At 54.1% G+C, this 18391-nt stretch overlaps 6 protein-coding genes across 6 annotated transcripts; 3 read left to right on the forward strand and 3 right to left on the reverse strand.

The window, feature by feature from the left end:
* Window positions 1-569: 569 nt before the first annotated feature.
* CHGG_02174 (uncharacterized protein) lies at window positions 570-3903 on the reverse strand (the record flags this gene model as incomplete). Its single annotated transcript, XM_001228689.1, has 4 exons — window positions 570-817; window positions 895-1873; window positions 1979-2741; window positions 2807-3903. The coding sequence occupies 4 exons, from the start codon at window positions 3901-3903 to the stop codon at window positions 570-572; spliced, it is 3087 nt and encodes a 1028-aa protein (XP_001228690.1).
* A 584-nt stretch (window positions 3904-4487) lies between these two features.
* On the forward strand, window positions 4488-6304 carry CHGG_02175 (uncharacterized protein; the record flags this gene model as incomplete). The annotated part of the gene is made up of 3 exons (XM_001228690.1): window positions 4488-4916; window positions 4981-5441; window positions 5497-6304. 3 exons carry the CDS (start codon window positions 4488-4490, stop codon window positions 6302-6304), a joined length of 1698 nt encoding a protein of 565 aa, XP_001228691.1.
* A 269-nt stretch (window positions 6305-6573) lies between these two features.
* On the reverse strand, window positions 6574-7596 carry CHGG_02176 (uncharacterized protein; the record flags this gene model as incomplete). The annotated part of the gene is made up of 4 exons (XM_001228691.1): window positions 6574-6584; window positions 6790-6813; window positions 6884-7430; window positions 7516-7596. 4 exons carry the CDS (start codon window positions 7594-7596, stop codon window positions 6574-6576), a joined length of 663 nt encoding a protein of 220 aa, XP_001228692.1.
* A 3273-nt stretch (window positions 7597-10869) lies between these two features.
* CHGG_02177 (uncharacterized protein) lies at window positions 10870-12451 on the forward strand (the record flags this gene model as incomplete). The annotated part of the gene is made up of 3 exons (XM_001228692.1): window positions 10870-11128; window positions 11183-11271; window positions 11330-12451. 3 exons carry the CDS (start codon window positions 10870-10872, stop codon window positions 12449-12451), a joined length of 1470 nt encoding a protein of 489 aa, XP_001228693.1.
* Window positions 12452-14009: 1558 nt separating this feature from the next.
* Window positions 14010-14885, forward strand: CHGG_02178 (uncharacterized protein; the record flags this gene model as incomplete). The annotated part of the gene is made up of 1 exon (XM_001228693.1): window positions 14010-14885. One exon carries the CDS (start codon window positions 14010-14012, stop codon window positions 14883-14885), a length of 876 nt encoding a protein of 291 aa, XP_001228694.1.
* A 99-nt stretch (window positions 14886-14984) lies between these two features.
* CHGG_02179 (uncharacterized protein) lies at window positions 14985-17729 on the reverse strand (the record flags this gene model as incomplete). Its single annotated transcript, XM_001228694.1, has 3 exons — window positions 14985-15109; window positions 15174-17547; window positions 17712-17729. 3 exons carry the CDS (start codon window positions 17727-17729, stop codon window positions 14985-14987), a joined length of 2517 nt encoding a protein of 838 aa, XP_001228695.1.
* Window positions 17730-18391: the final 662 nt, after the last annotated feature.

Here is an 18391-nt window from a genome sequence, read left to right on the forward strand (position 1 = left end):
TCACGTGCTATCGTTTAATTCATACTTGACATGTGCAACGGTGGCGATTGGGAAGCTGGACGTACTCGGTAAGGGAAATATAGAGAGCCGGTCTGCCGGGAAGCGGCAGCATCGCGCGTCGAAACGTCTCGAAGACATCTTACCCTATGACGCAGCTCTTTACCGTTGAAATGATACGGGTGACGCGGGCCTCCGCCATCTCTCATTCTGCTTCCAAATAAGGAACCTGAGCGTGTCCCACAAAGAAGAGAAGGCCAAGTAGCTGTCCTTGGCCAGGTTAAAGCTACCTACTTTCGTAGGTGATCAGCGAGACGCAAGAGGCATGTCAAGAGAAGCATCTACGTAACTAACATTCTGCACCTATTAGATATTCCCAAGGCGAGATTGACAAAAGAGTATTATGCGTTGAATCAGCCTCCATCTTCATCGGTCTGGCGGCAGACACTTCTCTCGACGGCCGCGCATAATTGACATGTGAGGTTGGTATCATCGCCTGTCCTATTCGTGTGTTCCATTTAACAGCAAGAATGAGCGCAGTAGATATAACTCTTAAGACTAAGTTAATCAAATTAGACAGGGCTACCGGACATAAGTTGCTCGGCTTCGATTTCGTCCTCCTTGACCAAGCGGGCCTTTACCTCATCGCTTCTGCCTTCGCGACGCATCGCCGTGATCTCGGCCAGGATCTCGGTAAGCTGAGTCTCGGAGCATATGTCCCTTGGCAGCGCGTGGGCTTCTTCCACAACATATCGCCCAGTCACATCCGTCGCGCCGTCGAGGGAGAAGGCGATGCAATAAGCCATACGCTTGCCCCATCCTATGTAATCTTAAAGTCAGTTCCAACACAGTGAAGGTACCTAAGTAGATCCCGCTTATTTGTGAAGGAAACAGTACCTTTGGAATACAGCAGGGGTTTGTCCCAGGCATCTTCGCAGACATCGGCGTGGACCCATCTATCCTGGTGTTCCGAGTAAATCTCCAGCCACGTGTGGTCTTCCGAGTTCCACACCCAGCGGACACGACTACCAATTGCCCGACAGAGGAAGCCGAAGCAGTTGGTCCACTCTCCAACGCGCCCTCTGCGCGTTTCCAGCAATTTCACGGCGCTCGAGTACCGCGGAAAACGCTGTTTCGCACCGCATCTTCCATTGTGGCATTCGTATAGCTCCACGCGCATCGCGCCGTGGACAGTCTCTTGGTCGGTTGGCGGTGTCATTCCCAGTGCAATGGTTGGCGACAGGCATACGGAACAGACCGGATTGTTGACCCATGTGAAGAAGTCGCGTTTGAACCAACGTAACAGCGTGCGGACGACACAATCCTGGTAACCCCATTCCGGCCACTGCCCAGCAGAAATGGCCTCCTCTAGGAACTGAAGGTTTTCCGTGTCGGCTTCTTCGTAGATTTGATCGAGAGGAACCACCTGAAGCGCATTGTCTAGCAAAGTAGGGTCCTCCCACTTCATCGGGATTCCTGATAAAGATATGAACCTGTTGCGGGCCTTGTTGAACTCTAGATCAACGTCACTTAGCTTATGCTGCTTAATAAACGGCCATCCCTGAGGCAACGTCAAGGCATGCCTTGCACAGCGCTTTTGCTGATTGTTGTCAATGCCGCGGTTGCACCCACCCTCCTGACAGCGGTGTCTCCAACAAAACCAGGGTAGAACGTGACTGTCAGTTGACACGGCTCTCTCGCCTGCTTGTTCATAGAAGCCCTGTTCAGGACAGTGCGGCCGACCGCATTTCATGTGTTCTGCGCAGAATGGTACATCCTTTGCCTTTGGAAGATGACAGAAAGCAGGTGCTTCGCCTTCGGCATCTGCTATCCGGAGTAGGTACTGGCATGTATGTGTTGCACAGTAGGGTGAGGACTGCAATTTTTCACGCAGTACCACAGTGCACAGGTCCAGTTCACAGTCGACCGCGCCGCACGTTGGTCGTCCCAACGTAGCGGACCTTCCCTCTTTCATCATTACCTTGGTAAAATGTCCCAAGATCGGGTCGGCTTCACGGTCTGAAGGCTCTAAAGAGGGATCATCTGCGAGTCGCATGTTTTGTACCTCTCTGTACACCCTCTGCAGGGTCTCTTCATCTGGTGACCCGGACAGGCGGGGTAATACGCCCTCTTTTCTGTAAAGCTGCCACGATGGGCTAAGAGCCGCGCCGCCATTATCGTCGTCAAACTCCGCTGGCGGTAAGTCCGAAATATCCTGAGCTGTGCCCCGAGTCTTCTTCCCTGACGCCATCGAGCGCCCATCTTCTGTATGTTCGGTTGGCGGGAGGGAGAAGAGGGCCATCTCCTCTAGGTGGTTCAATATGTGGTCACATAGGTTACCTTCGCTCTCGGTTCCGGATTGGGATCCAATTTCCTCCTGACACAAAATGCAGACAGGAGATGCTCTTGGCTCGGTAGGGTTGTCAGATGCGCCGGTCGCTGCGAGGTTCCACGATGAGGCAAGAACAGAAAATAGATCAGGGTGCGGCCTGGCGCTGCTCCGGACCAGGTATGGAATCTGGCTGTCGGTGACAGAGTCAGAATGCGCGGAGCGTATGTGGTCCTCGAGCTCCTCAGAAGAACGATAGACCTCACTCTCGTGCCCCACGATCTGACACGACCAGACCAGGGTGTGTTGCTGCATATGCCTCAGCCACTCATCCGAGGACCGGAAGGATAGGCCATCGTCACCGCAATCAGGAAACAAACAGATGTAAGGCTCAATATCTTTCAGAATATGCCGCCTTGTCCCGTTCGTTAGATTATCCAGTCATTCAAGAACAGAGTCAGTTTGGAGAGAAGGACTTACGTCCAGCGTGGCTCCCTTGTTTCTTTCATGTCGATCGCCCTTGTGCAATACGGACAAAAAGCTTGATCTGAAGATTCATCCGTCGGTCCCGAATATGGGGGCACATCTAGGTTCCTTCTCCGATTCACCGCGGTTTGCGTGATTCCGGACAGGGGTACCGATTTTCCAAAGGATTGGTACCGGCGGCGATCCACAGAAGACGCAACGGTAGCTGAAAAGACGACACTCGGAGATGGTCCTGGATCGAATCCGAGAGCCGGAACGTTTCCAGCCAACCCTTGGGCAGCAGCTGCAGCGCGCTCTGGGTTCATGTGAAAGTCATTACCTCGCTCTCGGACCACCTTTGGCACGCCCTGTTGGAGCTTGCTTTGGTGTCGATGTCGGTAGAGCAATCTTGCGCGGCGGAACGCAACAGAAGACACCAGTCTCTCAACAAGGGGTTGCGGGGCCTTGGGGTACTTGTAGCCGGTCAGCCACCGGGCAAACGAACCAAGCGAATCTAGTTCCTCAGCCTGGGATTGCATGTCCGGACGGTTCACCAGGTCCTGGGCAAACTTCCGAACCCTCTCATTCTCCCTCGATGACACCGGTTTCCGTATTGCCGATGACAGTCGGTAGAGACGACTGATGATATCATTCGCTTTTACGACTGGGCTTGCATCCAGGGGTGGACGCCCTTCCATGCCCAGAACATTGTCAGCCATGTCTAGACTCACCAGCGAGTCGCTGTCGCTGGGATCGCTGCCTTCCGACTCGCCTTCGGATTCCTGTGCAGGCGGCTCCATGGCAAGCTGAAGAGTTTCTTTCAGGCGGCCGAGCAGGTGGCAGAGAACATCGCGAATCTCGTCGTGGTCGCCAGAATGGAGTCTCTCATCGAGGGATGCATGGCTTGGTGCGAGAACACCCATGCTGCCGGCCCAGATGCTCAGTCGCGTCAAGATGGTTTCGAACTCGGATCGTATCTGCGGCGGCAATAGCGCAATGCCCGAGCCCGAGCCTGCTCTTGAGTATGCTCGGTCGGCTAGGGAGGGTGTCTGGATGCCCTTGTTCAAGACGTTGAGCACCTGAAGCAACGCATGCTCAATTGGTGGGCGCATCTCGGGCGATTCGATAGTTGGATGTAGAGATGCGGTAAGTTGTTTGGGGTGGGTTCGTTAGATTTGGCATTAGGTGGTGCCTAGCGCCTTTTCGGGTCGCTGCAGTGAAGTATCTATCTGCGGGCGGGGTGAGCCTGTTTTCGATGTGAAAAGTAACATTTCAGCCGCTGATTGCAAGCTACCCCTGGACCACAAGCACGACTGCCGAGCGAAGCTCACTGTAACTGAACCAACCGCATCTGCACCGTCGTCGTCTGTTTCACCAAAGTGTCAAAAACTGCCGCGAACGAATTGTACAGTATATGGGAGTATAGTCCCAAACAGTTGCCTTGTCTCCGCATCCCAGTTGTTTTAGTGGAAGGCCGGGCCTTGTATGTACGCCAGCGGTCGGCGACTGAAACCACCCTTTTTTTACCATCCAACAGTTTGCTGCGCGAGAGGCCGATTTTTAGCGTCTTGGCATTTCTGACGGGCGGTGCTGCGCCGACTTCCCCTCCTCTCGCCCACCTGCAACTCTGGAATTCCGTCGTAAGCCGGCCGCCTGAGCGCGTAATGTTGTCGGGCTGATAAGGACCAAAGACCAAATGTCGGGGTTTGAGATTGCCGGCATCGTCCTTGCGGTGCTACCGCTGTTCGTCGAGGCCGGCAAGTTCTCGGCGTCGACGGCGTCGCTGCTCAAAAATGCCGCCGGCAGGTCCACCCGCGACCGGAAATTGACCGAGTTCTACGACGAGTTCTACTGGGAGACATACGAAATGCACAAACAAATGGAGCAAATCGTCTCCAGTCTGCCGGATCTGTCCGAGGAACGCAGGATGCAGATCCTCAACGACAGAGAGGTTCAGTCGTGCGTCGACGGTTGGGCTGCCGGCAGCGATCTCGCTCAGGCCCTGCACGCCTTTTTTGCCAGTGACAATGATGTCGCCGTCTTCCTCGAGACCATGGATAAGGTCTTGCGACTTTTCTACCAGCTTATCGAAGACGAGACAGTCAAGATCTCAAAGTCCGATATAGTAAATATCTTCCCGGAGCATTCGAGCCGGTGTCAGATGCCAGCCAGCTGACCACGCTGTCTAGGACTTTGAGAGGATGTCGGAGAAGATGAAGATTTTCCAGGCCCAAAAAGCTCAGCCTAGCGGATTCTGGGAACGGCTGAGGTTTCTAAGGCGGGAAAAACGACGGGACATCTGCCTCGCGAACTTGCGTAGGTGGAGATGCAGACTTGAGCGGACCATTGACTATGCCACCAGGAGAGCAGAGAAGCAGAACCACCATGGACACCATCCCACCGGGGACGGGCTGGCAGACTCCGAAGCGGAGCATCTGCTCCACCTTCGATCTATGTCGAAGAGGCTATTTCGGACCCTATCGGCGTACTGGGTTTGTGGCTGCGGGATAGCCCATCAAGCACGACTGTCCTTAGCCGCCGCCTCCGAGAGGACGCCCCCTAGATTGAAACGGACAGAGCTGGACCTAGCATTTCTCATCAAGGGACATGGGCCTTGGAATGAAATGTTGGTTGTCATGAAGGATATCTCGTATGTTGCCACCAGACATCCACCGCATAGCAGAAAATAATACTGGATGCTACAGAGCAATGACGACACAATGTTCCGAGTTGGGGCCAATCTGTGCTGCTATTGAGGCTATAAATGGCAGAGCAGCCCAGTACGGTCTACGTCTCGTGGTTGAGGACTCCGAAACTCCGTGCACGCCGCGGAGGATCTTTCTACTGGAACCCGCGCCGCGGAAGCTCGGGATTCCTACCGTGGCAGCGCCCGTCTCCTTGAGGGACTTGCTTCTTGCGACACAACAGCCGGGAGAACTTCTTACTAAGCGCCGGCTGGCTCTGACATTGGCATATTCGGTTCTCCAGTTCCACGAAAGCGCGTTCTTCAGCAGCAACCCATGGAGCGAGGACCAGATTTTCTTCTTCCATTCGCCCGCGTCGAGAAACGCGATTAATTACCAACAGCCCTATATCGAGTCGGCTTTTGGAGATACGGAGGGTGGTATCCCAGGTAGCAGCGGAGCGACTCCAGGAATCTTCCATCCCAATATTGGTATCCTCAGACTGGGGGTGCTGCTTATCGAGTTGCACACCTGGCTGCCGATCGAGAAGTTCCGGGATGGCCAAGACACCACTCCAAACGCAGATTATGCGACAGCCCTGCGAGTATTGGACATGGCTTTGGGAGACTGTTTCCCCACGTATAAGAGCGCGATCCGTGCATGTCTGGATGTCGATTGGGTACCGGCCGGCTCGAGAGTCAGCCTGGAGGACTCGACGACGTGTGACGGTCTCTATCGAAACGTTATCCTTCCCATACAGGAGGAAATTGAATGGGGCGAAAGAATGGCCAGAAAGCATAGTAGTGTGGCTAGACTAGGCGTTCCTTAATCCAATTTTTCTGATCGAGAGTTGCTGCTTCAAGGTCATCGACGGTCGCCCATCCTACCCCGAATCACAGCTGGGTTTCGCTCTTGCCGAATCTCGCGGTGCGGTGGAGCAGGGCAAAAAAGCAAATCACCCCACGATGTTGCTGACCTCGCAGACCTCAACAGGGCAGCATGTGGCGCGTACCGCCTATCAAAGAGGAGCGCCTAGCTTCGATGTCAACGGTATGCACATTTGTGAAAGTACAAGCAACTGCGGAGCGCTGGTGGTGTTTATTGACTACCTAAGTAAAGGAAGACGCCAGAGGCTAAAGAGCGGTGATGGGCTGGCACCCATGAGGGTCACACTTCCGGTGGACGGAGCATCGGCACGCAAAAGACACAGTGTTATAAACGCCCATCTGAGGAACTGAGATGTCTCCAAACAGGACTCAATCTTCCAAGAATCCTTACCCCCTAGTCAGAAATTACCACTTGGACTTCACATACTATGGCCAGGAAGCGCATCAAGCCCTGCAAAAGTTAGTAAACACAACCGGACCACATGAACGACTAAAGAGAAAGCAAGGAAAAAGGAACTCACAGCCATCAACATCCTCCCGCACTGTAGCCGGAATCGTGCACCGATTCGCCGTAGCCACAGCCTGGGTCTTGAGGCCATCACTCAGCAGGGCGCGCGAGTCCATGGTACGCTGCAGGGCATCGCCCTTCCAGCCAAAAACGTAATCCGCATGCGTGCCATACCCCTTGGTGTCGCCGTAGCTCCAGACGAAGGGCTGCGAGCCGTCGGCGGGCCACAGGTTGCGGTCGTTGAACTGGCGCGTGTCCCACATGGTCTCGAGCGCGATGTGCGGCATGCGCACGGGGTGCGACGACGGGCACGCCCGGTGCGCCACGAACCCGCCCGTGCCGCTGTAGTACATGTGGTCCTGGTGGTTGGGCGAGTCCAGGTTCTTGCCGTCCCAGCACGCGGGGAAGTGGTGGATCGCCATGATCCCGGCTGGACAGGGCGATGTAGGGAACGTGGTCGTCTCGGGGAAGCGCGTCATGATGTCCTGCAGACATGTGTAGTGGAGGTTGGGCGCGTTGCCGCCCGTCGTGGTGGGGCTGCCGACCGTCATGCGGAAGCCCTGGGATGGGAGAGGAGGGTTAGCTCCGGAACTTGAAGCGGGTAGGGTACTAGGGCTGAGGAGTGATGGGGCTGGGGGGACATACGGGCTTGAAGCTGGTGATCTTTTGGTTGCCGTTGGAGTTGAAGTCGGCTTGCATGTAGTACACAGTCATGCCGCCGGTCATGCTGCCGAGCAGGGCGTTGGGGTATTGGGGCACACGTTTGTAGGAGCCGTTGCGGGCCTTGAAGTACAAAACGGCGGTCCAGTAGTTGCTCAGGTCCTCGCTATGATAGGCAGATTAGAGACTGCTACAGCCTTGCGAGCTGACAGGGACTGAGACCGACCTGAAGGTGCAGGAAGTTTATGTGGCTTTCTCAGCAATGTCAATGGCTGGGTCCATGGTTGCATTGATCGCGTTGCCACCGACAATCTGATGGACGTGGGCAGAAGGGATGCTGCTCTGGCTCGACAAGAGTGTCGATGCGCTGCTGGGATGTTAACCTCACCTTGGCAACTTCGGAGTGTTTAAACCTTACCTGGTTTGAGATGGTAGCACATCCTAAAGCTTATATTCTCCTTTTAAGCCCAGAGAGGGCGAGAAGAGAAAACAACTTCATCTTTCAGGGATGGAATTGATTGCTCGCGGCTGAGATGGAGATTCTGAAGAGGAAAAAGGGAAAGAAAGCCACGATCGTGAGATGGGAGACCATGGTAGGTATTAAATAATCGGGTGGCCTGTTTGTTTTTGTCTATGCCAACAGCTTGACTTGCATTCGTCAAAGTTGATTCAACCGGTCCGATTCAAGGCGCCAATGACCAAGTCCAGGACTGTCTGGCCAAGGTGATTGTCATATCTGTCACACAACACATCGATATTTCCTGGAATTATCCAGATAAGGAAAGTAGAAAGTGAGTGCGAATGGATTCAGACGATGGGGTGCAACTACCCCCGCACGAGGGCACGTTAATATGCTATCAAGAGCAAGCTGGGACCGGCTGTTGTTGGGCGGGCACTGACGACGCTGGGAAGACGGCCCACACTGGAGACTCGAGTGAGGCGGCAGCTGCGCGTTGCCTCTTGGGTGGTTCAAGTAATATGATCTTAATCATAGGCTAGAGTCTGGTTGGATAACGCGTCGGTAGGGGCCAATTCCGGGACTGGTGATCCTCTGGTCAAGCCTTGCGTGTCATACCTTTCTGCGCGTTTCCTGCGAGCAACGAGCGCGCCAATACTTTACATGTATTGAACAAACGATCACTGGAAGCCCAGTTTCTCGTCAGGAGTCAAGAAAGTGGTGCCGTTTCGAGTCTCAAGGTCTTTACTATTGAGCATAGATATACTTTCTCTGGCTTTCGGAAAGCCAAGGGGACCTTCTAGACGATACAAACAGCAACGGGTTCCCAGTCTGAGTAGCCGACTTTCCCACTGGGCTCAGCCCTCAAGTGATAGATGATAAACACGCCCTCTCCTGTCCCTGTCGTCGTGCTAATGGTGTTATTCTCGGATCTCCTTCCGAGCCCGAACCGGAATGAAACATTGACGGGCTTGCCACATCATGCTCGTGTGTCAGGTGTGGTACTACGTTTGTTGTGATATTAACCGCAGGGCCAAGGAAACAGGCAACGCGGTGGTTGGCCAATGTACCATTATTCAATCTCGACCCCAGACATGCGGCTTGCAGTCACCCCTCGGCAGTGCCATCGACGCCGGCAGATAAGCGATGATTGTGGGTCGTTCGGAGCCAGAACCCGGCTTCGGGACTGTCGAGTTATGGAATGAGGAAACAGAGTTCTTAGATGCAGAAAAGCGACCCGGATATTTCTGGGGCGAGTTGCCGTCTGCACCCCATATGCGGATTGTTCCGATCTCCATGTGATCAGGGAGGTCTGGTTCTGTTGTCTCCAATCTGCTTCGTTGTTTCTCCCCGACGAATCTTCCTTGGGTGTAATACTATTAGTTACCCAAGATACCTGTCTGATGGTTCACTGGCTCCCCTGCGCTAATACCCGGCAAAGAAACCTCTTTCAAACCATCATTGCTTATCCGGGCCTGGTTATGTCTATTATATCCTCTCTTCTTTCTCTCAAGGGCTATAAAAGGAGAGAAAAAAAACAGAAATTCTATAACTAGTATCAGTCAGCATTACTGTAATAACACCACATCTAATAAGCACAACGTCTAACTCCACATTCACACACTTAGTAACTTGATGTGATATATAGGTAGGCTTTCGGTACAAGCCCCACTGTAAGTGATATGGCGGATATGGGTGGGGGTGTTCTAAATGGTTTCCTGCCGTCGGCCGGAAAGTTGGCCCTCCAGATTCACACTTTGGGCATCCCCCTTGGCCCAGGAGTAAGAGGGATGACACAGGGAACAGAGCTACAATACTAGGCGGTATATTTCCTCACCAGCTGTTCTCTGTGACCGAGACGGTGGTGAGCTGCCTTATCATCCCACTGTCATCTAGAACTCATGTTTCTCCCTCTCCCACACCTAAAGACTTCCAGTATGTTTCCAGTTGCGTATTTCCTAGCAATACGGCACAACAACCGTTAACAAAATTTGCACATTTTGTAGTGTACTAATCGACAGCTTCAAGAACCGGCTATGGGCCAAGACATGAACTAAGAACGCACGATTGTCCGAGACCGAGGCTGCCGGAAGGAGGTTTGGCCTTTTTTTTTTTCTAATTGCGAGGTGGAAGAGCTGAGCATAAAGACCCGCCCCTCAAAATGAAGATTCAGATGGCATGACTGGATGCGTACACACGAAGCGGTCTGTGGAGGCAAAACGTGCATGACGCGACCTTGATTTAGTCATGTAAGTTCAACGTCAGTAATTGTGTCATATGACAACCGCCAGGCTATGACACTGGAAGTCTAGGTATCAGAGGTCACTGTCCTCGTCTCCCTTGATGTAGTGGAAGGTGTCCTGATCGTTCAATATATCGTGCCAACTGCGCCCTGCCCTCGTCTGTGGCATGCGTCTTCCGATCGCCGCCGAGAGGAAGAAGACGATAAGTCCAAGTGTAGAGTGCGGTCGCCAAATGTTGCGATCAAGGTGAGACAGCGTAACTCCGGGGGGCCGTCGCCGAGGTACCGCGCGAGAGAGATTGGCGGAGTCGGTTGGCGTCGACGCTGGAGAGTATGGCCGTTGGGCTGGGAGAAATGCGAGTGGTGGGACTGGTTGGTTGTTCTCGGCTTCGGTTCACTCGCTCACGCGACCCCGCCCGAGCAGGGGGTAGGAGGAAAAGCAGGATACAGCCGCTTGAGAGACGACATGTGGGGGCAGAACTCGGCGTAAAGCCTCCCGAGTCAACAATCCCCAACTCTCTGAGCTTAGCCGAAAGACGCCAAGCAAAGGGAAGAGATCTCCATATAATCAACAGCTGCGTCATCAGGTCGAGGGTATGGTGCTGAGAACCTTTGGAAATACGTCCCCGCCAACCTCACAATGGCTCGACCAAACCTCTGGGCCCTCACCCTCCTTGCTGGCCTCTCGGCCGCCAGATACATCGTCCCCGGCGGCAGGTGGCGCGACACGGATGGTAACCTTGTCAATGCCCATGCTGGATGTGTGACAATCGACAAGGATACCGGCAAGTTCTGGTTATTCGGCGAGTACAAGGTTGAAGACCAGCCCGAAGGCGGGGGTGTTGCCGTCTACAGTTCAGATGATCTTGCAACGTGGGAGAGTCACGGCCTTGCGCTAAGTTTGTCTTAACGTATTTGTCCTTACCTCCGTTTCTGCTGACTGTCGCGTGTAGCCCCTGTCCCGGAACATCACTACATCTCACCATCCCACATCATCCAGCGGCCAAAGGTGGTTTACAGCGAGGTTACCAATGAGTATCACGTAAGCACCTGGGCATCCATCCGCCGTTTCAATGCACAGACCGACTTACAGAGGGCAGATGTGGTGGCACGCGGATAATGGGACGTATGGATTGCTGCTTCAAGGGTTCGCCCATTCTCCGAATATCTCGGGCCCCTACACCTTCGTGAGCGCCACCGCGCCGCTGGGCAACTGGTCGCAGGATTTCGGCCTCTTTACCGACTACAAGGACGGAAGGTCGTATGCACTGTATTCCAATGGGGACCGCAAGGAAGGCCGAGATGTCTACCTGAGTTCCTACAACGAGGATAAAACGGCGCTGGAGAAGGTGATCCACCGTTTCGACAAGTATGATCTAGAGGCCCCCACCATTGTTCAGACCGAGAAGAGCTACTACGCTCTCATGAGCCACAAGACCGGCTACCGGCCCAACAACGTTGTGGCTTTCCGCGCCGATTCTCTCACGGGGCCATGGTCGCAGCCGTTTATGGTGGCGCCGCTCAATACCCGGACGTACAACTCGCAGTCGGGCTTCACGTTGACAATCAAGGGAAAGAAGAAGACAACGCACCTGTACCTTGGCGACCAGTGGGATTCCAACTCGCTCTGGGACAGCCGCTATATCTGGCTACCCATGGAAATTGACGACCACAAGAAGACACTCCAGTTGGTGTGGAACGACGTGTATGATTTGAATGTGGAGACCGGCGAGTGGTCGCCCGTCAAGGGCAAGACGTACTTCGCGGCCGACGCTAAAACATCTGGGGGCGCGTTCAAGCAGGAGGCCAACTTCGCTAGCAAGGGAGCTATCGTCACGGGCATTTACGGTAACGACAGCACCATCACGTTCAGGGGAATCGAGGGCACTGGGAAACCACAGTGGGTGTCATTCTACTACCAGAACTCAGACGACATGGGGTTCGGCGATCAGCCCGGTGGCACGCCAGACCGGATCGGCGGGAACTGGCAGCTACGCCGCATTTCGAGTGTGGTGCTCAACGGCGACACGGAAAAGGTTGAGACGCTATATCAGAGGGATACCCACAAAGGCATCATCCTATCCACGCCGCTGCTGTTGCCGCTAGAGAAGGGGAAGCACAATACGATTACCGTGGGAGGGTTGTGGAATGGATTTGATTATAAGGGGGCTGACGTGGACAAAGTTGTGGTGTATCCTGCAGAGAAAGATCGCAAGGGGTGAAGGAGGATGGCAAAATACCTCTCTGGAAGCTATAACGTACTTGATAACTGTCTATGCCGTGTAGCTTGGCTTCCGCTTTTGCCCACCCTGTGCAATCTTCCACCTGTCGAACAAAAGTAGGCCGCATTTCGGACAATCCTATTCACAGATCTACGTCACACAACAGGACAGGCTCCTGTCCGTCCGTACACACCCCACCGACTGCTGCAGGCGCACAGTAAGGCTCTATCTTTGCGCCTTTCATAGCGCACTCTGATCCAAGCTTTCGTTAGTATCTGGCAGTGATTCACAAGGTGGTCGAGGTCCCTTTACCCATCCAGCATCTCCGGGTCCAATATGGGTCCAAGGACAAAGGTACTAGGTAGGTACTCACTTCCGTGGTTAATTCCGCCCACCGCATCAACAAAAAAAGAACATTCATCGCCTGGCTGGAGCTTTTGATCGGTATTCTCGATTGTGCATGCTTCGGTGTCGTCGTTTGCAACCCCGTTCGTCCAAGCGTGGGCACCGGTAGATAGGGCGAGGACAATAATAGCGGTGAGCTGCATTGTAACAGGATAACGATCTGGAGGAGCACTAGTCTGTAACAAAACTTTTATGGATTGTGAGTCCCTCAGGGTACCGTTGTCTGGCGTTGAATGTGGTTTTCGGAATATGGGTGAAAGTCCAACTACCAAGAAGGGTCAGCAGCCTACTTTATACTACTTGACTCATCTCGTTCAGATACCAACAGACTTGAGTCCTGCAGGTTTGCGTCCAACCATCCCAAAGAGTTGTGTTGGAGCCTAAACTTGAGTTTTGCAGGTTTACGTCTAACCATCTCAAAGAGTTGTGTTGAAGCCTAAACCAACATTCGCCCAGACGGCCGCTCGCGGCGCCCAGTGGTCCGACCAAGGCCTGGGAGTCCGAGCATGCTGGAAGTAGAAAATTTGCTGTTTGACGTGTGCCTTGGAAAGGAGCCACCGATTCCAGTGTCCCCATTGCCGTCGGGCTGTGCCGCGATCCAAGTCCGATCATCCGACGTAGCCAAGTACAGACCACCCACCTACCTATTTTTCGAACGCGGTAGCTCCGTGACCTGGTCGTTCACTCGCCGCGTAGAGTGTAGCTGGCTCACCCTAGCTGATTGGGCTGGGTCTGCTTAACGCCGTCAGAGGCTGGCCGGAGCCAACCACACGTGAGTGAACCATTCTGAGGGGAGCATTGCATCGGCGTGCGTCTGTCTCCGGTCCAATAGGGTGCGCTGGGTATGCACCCAAGCTGTACGTCTTCAGCCGCACGCTTAACTCCACACGAAACAGCTAATTATGCCTTACCACTAAAAAATTCTTTGAGCCATCTCGCGCCTGATATTGAGAGCGGAACTTGGGGAAACTCTGTTTATCACACGTCCCCAAACCCCTTGTCAAGTTACAGAACCAAAATCTCACCTACCTACCTAATTTTGGGCCGCGTATGATAGGCCCCAAGATTCGCATCTGACCCAGCGAAGACGCAAGGGATCGGTCACACGGACCGGAGCCTTGAACCACCTGTTCCCATATCACACCCAACCACCATGCCACCACCAAAGACTTACATTCTCCCACCCACCTTCGACTACCCCCCCAACTCCTCCATCCGCCTCGGCAACCTCCTAACCGAACCCTTTACCCCGCACCGACCCCTCGCCGTCCTCCCCGCCGAATCCCTCCCCGACATCGCCACAACCACCCAAACCAACCTCACCATCACCCACACCACCAACCGGGGCGCCTCGCTCTCCCTATCCGCTCACCTCCTCGAACTCGCCGGCCTCAAAGCCGCCTCAGAGTTCTCCCTGTCCGGCAGCACCACGTACTCGGCCGCCACGGTGACGACGCGCTTCTGCGAGCCCGACGAGGCGGCCATCCAGAATCTAGTCATGGCCACGCCGCGCGCGAAGCGCATCCTCTTCCCTAGCCGTGGGATTAGCGGACGGTTGTTTGTGATTACGGGTATCAAGACTGCGGAGGGATTTTCCGTGTCGAGGGAGAGTGGGGTGCGGCGTGGCGGGACGCTGGGGGCGGATGTGCCGCTTGCGGCGGCCGTGCCGGGGTTGGCGGTGGGTGCGGAGGTGGGGGGGGATAGAGAGAAGGGGGATGAGGAGGCGTATGCGGTTGAGGGAGAGGTGGTGATTGCGTATAGGGTGGTGGTGGTGGGGAAAAGGGGGTGGCGGCGGGGAGGGGAGTTGGAGTTGGTTGAGTATAGGGGGAAGGGTAGGGAGAGGATGCTTGGTGACGATGATGCTAATGCGGGGGATGGGGAGGAGATGATTGAGGTTACGGAAGCAGGGAGTGAGGATATTGGTTATGAGGATGACGATGGTGAGGTGAGTGTCAAAAAGGCTGTGGTGGAGAGTGAGGAGGGCGAGGTGGTGGTTTTTAGTATGGAAGATGAGCTGTTGGAGGGTTAGAGATTAGATCTAACGTAACAGGGTATTGGTATTGGTATTCGCTGCTCCTTTCCAACACCTCCTAGTAATTGAACTAGATTAGTCTGCCCCCTGTCAGTTCTACCACTTTTCCGGGTGTCTCCCAAGTGCTGTCTTCAGCTTTGCCAACCTCACATCCTCGCTGAGCCTGAAGAGATTGAACGGTGCGACATAATGACGATGATCCCCTGCGTGAACGCTGATCTCTGTGTGGCAGTCTTCTCAGCCTCTGCGACGAAGGGCGTGTGGGGGACTATGATGTTGACAAACCTTTAAACATCTCAAAAACGCCGCGGCGGGTGCGCATGAGTTTCAGATCGCCCGGTTCAAAGTCCCGAGGCCTCGCCGCGGCGTACTCAAGAAGCATAACAGCAATTGCAACGGCGATGGGTGTTGCAACTGAACAGCCTGACATGAGCTTTCCGGTTTCCAACCCTGGCCAATCTGATAAGACGTCGACACCCAACGTGCCAAACACAGGTTCATCAGAAGTCGTGGGCGGGTTGTACTTGGATTCGAAGCCGCCGGCCCTGTTGGTCCCTCGGACCGAAATGACGGACTCCCCTAGGTTGGCCGGGAACATCTCCCTGCTGTTGAACCCGTCGTTGTTGGCGGCTGCGAAGAAGGTGATCGCACCCCGCTTGTTATGGACTACATCTGCTATGGCGTCCCGAATCCCTTGAACGTGCCTGGAGAACCCAAAGGACAGAGAGATGAAGTCTACATCCCACTCCAACCCAGCGACTCGGATTGCTTCAGCAATACTAGCTTCAGCTGAATTAAGAGTCTTGCTATTCTCGGTTACGCGTGCGACGTAGATATGGGCAGGACACTCTAGCTGCAGGAGAAGTGTGAGCAGATGAGTCCCGTGGCCGTCCGTATCAACTGGGTGGGGAGACGAGCAGGCGAAATCTCTCCATTCCTTAATCCTTCTGGAACGACCAGGAAGGTCAAATGATGGTGAACTCTCGTCATATCCCGTATCGAGAATAGCAATCTTAAACGGGCCACTTCTTGTTGAACTCTTTTTCCTTTCCCTCTTCAGCATTGTGTTCAGAACAGCCACCTCCTCCAGCCATGGGTCCTTTTCAGGAACCGGTGGAGTTGCTATTTCCGAGATGCTGATTTGTGCGGCAGGTTTCGAAGTCTTCACTGCCCTGGGTTTTGGGACCAGGGCTGTCCGTTCGAAGTCGTCGAGTTCGGCATCCCACCCTGTTCCTTCGATCAACTGGCGTAGTGGATCCACGATTTCGTGGTAGAAAATGGAGCGCCTCTTTTCCAAGTTCTCAGTGGGCTCACTGGGGTTAAACGGGGCGTGTCGGAATAGCATCGGGTCGAGACACTTGTTCACCGCGGTTTTATAGCGCGGAAACCTGCAATCTTCATGGAACTCGCCGCTACTGGCAAGTTTCTGGAAACTCAGAAGTTGTTGATTGGATGTCCTTGGGTCCCACTGATCAGGATGTCCCTCCATCTCGAACCGCTGCCCAGTTGCGATCTCGACCAACATGATGCCGAGAGCGAGAATACGTGGGTACCTATGAATCATGCCGACAACCTGGCGACATTCCACGGTTTGACTGACCCCCGGTGGCAGTTGAGCTGAAAGGTAGGGCTTACAAAAGTAGACGACCTCATCCTCGAGCGCCTCGCCCATAAAATACACGCTGTTCTTGGTCATGCCCATGTTCGTCCACTCAGAGTCGTAGTAATACCAGGCCGCTTTTGCTAGGATGTATGCGAGAACTGGCCTCATTCCGTGCCGCATGTGAAACCGATCGAGCACTTGGCCGAGATGAAGACCCGGAGAGGCATCAAGCCTGACGGTATGATGGCTCACGAGATCGGTAGCCTCGCGCAGAACCTTCAGGTGATCACTGGCGGCTTGGAAACACAAGAGCGACCCGCATCGGCTGGATAGGAGCGTACATAACGTTTCGATCCGTTCATAGGTTTTGGTATCTGTCCCTCCGAGTTGATTCGCCTGACGCGGGAGAGAAAGTGCATGTTCTTCTGCCCATTGGACTCTCCGTGGCGACTTGTTCTTGCTGGTGGGGACGAAGACTCGCACATCTTGCCACTCGAACTGAACTGTCCGAGATGGGTTTGGCAAAACCGAAAGGAGTATGTCGAAGGATATTTGGTTGTGCTTATCTGCCTGATATAGTGCCTTTAGTCGAAGCCGGGCCCAGTGGTGGTCGTCATAATTTTGGCGCTCGCAATTGCAAGAACCATACCGTACGAGAAGTTTGTACAATGCCTTTGCGTACTTCTCGTAGCCGGCCAAGTCGTCCTTTCCTGAATGCAATTCGGGGGCGGGGATCTGTTCAGGCTCGCCATCGTCTTCCTCCCCGATCCGGGACACCTCCATGAAGGCAGAGAAAATGTCATTGTAGTCAATCTTGTTCCTCGACAAAGCACTTTTTATGCTTGACTCAATGACCGGGGCGTGTTTGCTCTTTTGTCCCCCATCACTAGCGTCCTCAATTGCTGCCGCGATATTTGTCAAGAGAGGAAAGTCGACATGTCCCCCAAGGTGCACATTACGCGGACCAGTCCGGATCTTGGGGGACGAGGCTGAGAGCGCTGCCTCAAGTTTCTCGAGGAGGCGTTGGATGAGACCATCATGTTCAAGACGGCGCTTCTGTGAGTCTGAAAGTGAAAGAATTCTTTCGGCCAAAATGCAAAGATGCGCTCCTAGCTTGCCCAACTTGGGATCTACCTTTTGGCTGGCGACTCTGGTGATCAGAACCGATAGCCAAGGGAATGTCTGCTGGGCGAGCCGGACCGAGGAATAGCGGTTATTACCCATGGCTGATAGGACATGGTTAGGATGAACTGTGAGTCCGGGACGACTCATCATTACATCCGAGCCTCGGTCACGGCGATTTCTCGCGGCTTCGCATGGGTCGAAATGTGAACTCAACGTAAGTACGGAAGAAGTGAGTGCTCTTTCAGGTCCCCCGCAGATTCCCGGGCACGTGGTTGGTCAGCCAGGCACATCAAGCCAGGGGAAAAGGAGGGGAAGCCGGCCGATGAATCCGTAAGACTAGGCGGATTGAGAAATGCGGGGAAGCCAGAACCTGCTTCAGCTTTTTGGTTACGCCCATTTGTATTCAAAACGAAAGCGCAAGGTGATGTGCCTTCTGCAGTCAACGGATGACTCCCGTCAACCTTTCAGGGAGGAGCGGTCTCTGCTTGCTTCATCTCATATCGCCCTAGTAGAGTCATGGATAACTCCCGGGACGACGGGTCGATATTTGAAGCGACATCAGCATGTCGCCAGCGTCTCAGAGAATGCATCAACAACCCAACCTTGATGGTCGATGAATGGCCCCGAAAACGGCTCGCCGACTTTAATCTTTGGGCCTCCGATTCTGGAGCCTTAGCCAAGAAGCGTGCGTCCTTGGATCGAAGACTAGCAGAGAAACATACGGTGCGCGAGGTTATCCTTAACCTGCTAAATCTCCTCGAGAGCTTACTGGCCC

Source organism: Chaetomium globosum, genomic scaffold (genome assembly GCF_000143365.1).
Source record: "Chaetomium globosum CBS 148.51 scaffold_2 genomic scaffold, whole genome shotgun sequence".
Lineage (NCBI taxonomy): Eukaryota > Fungi > Ascomycota > Sordariomycetes > Sordariales > Chaetomiaceae > Chaetomium > Chaetomium globosum.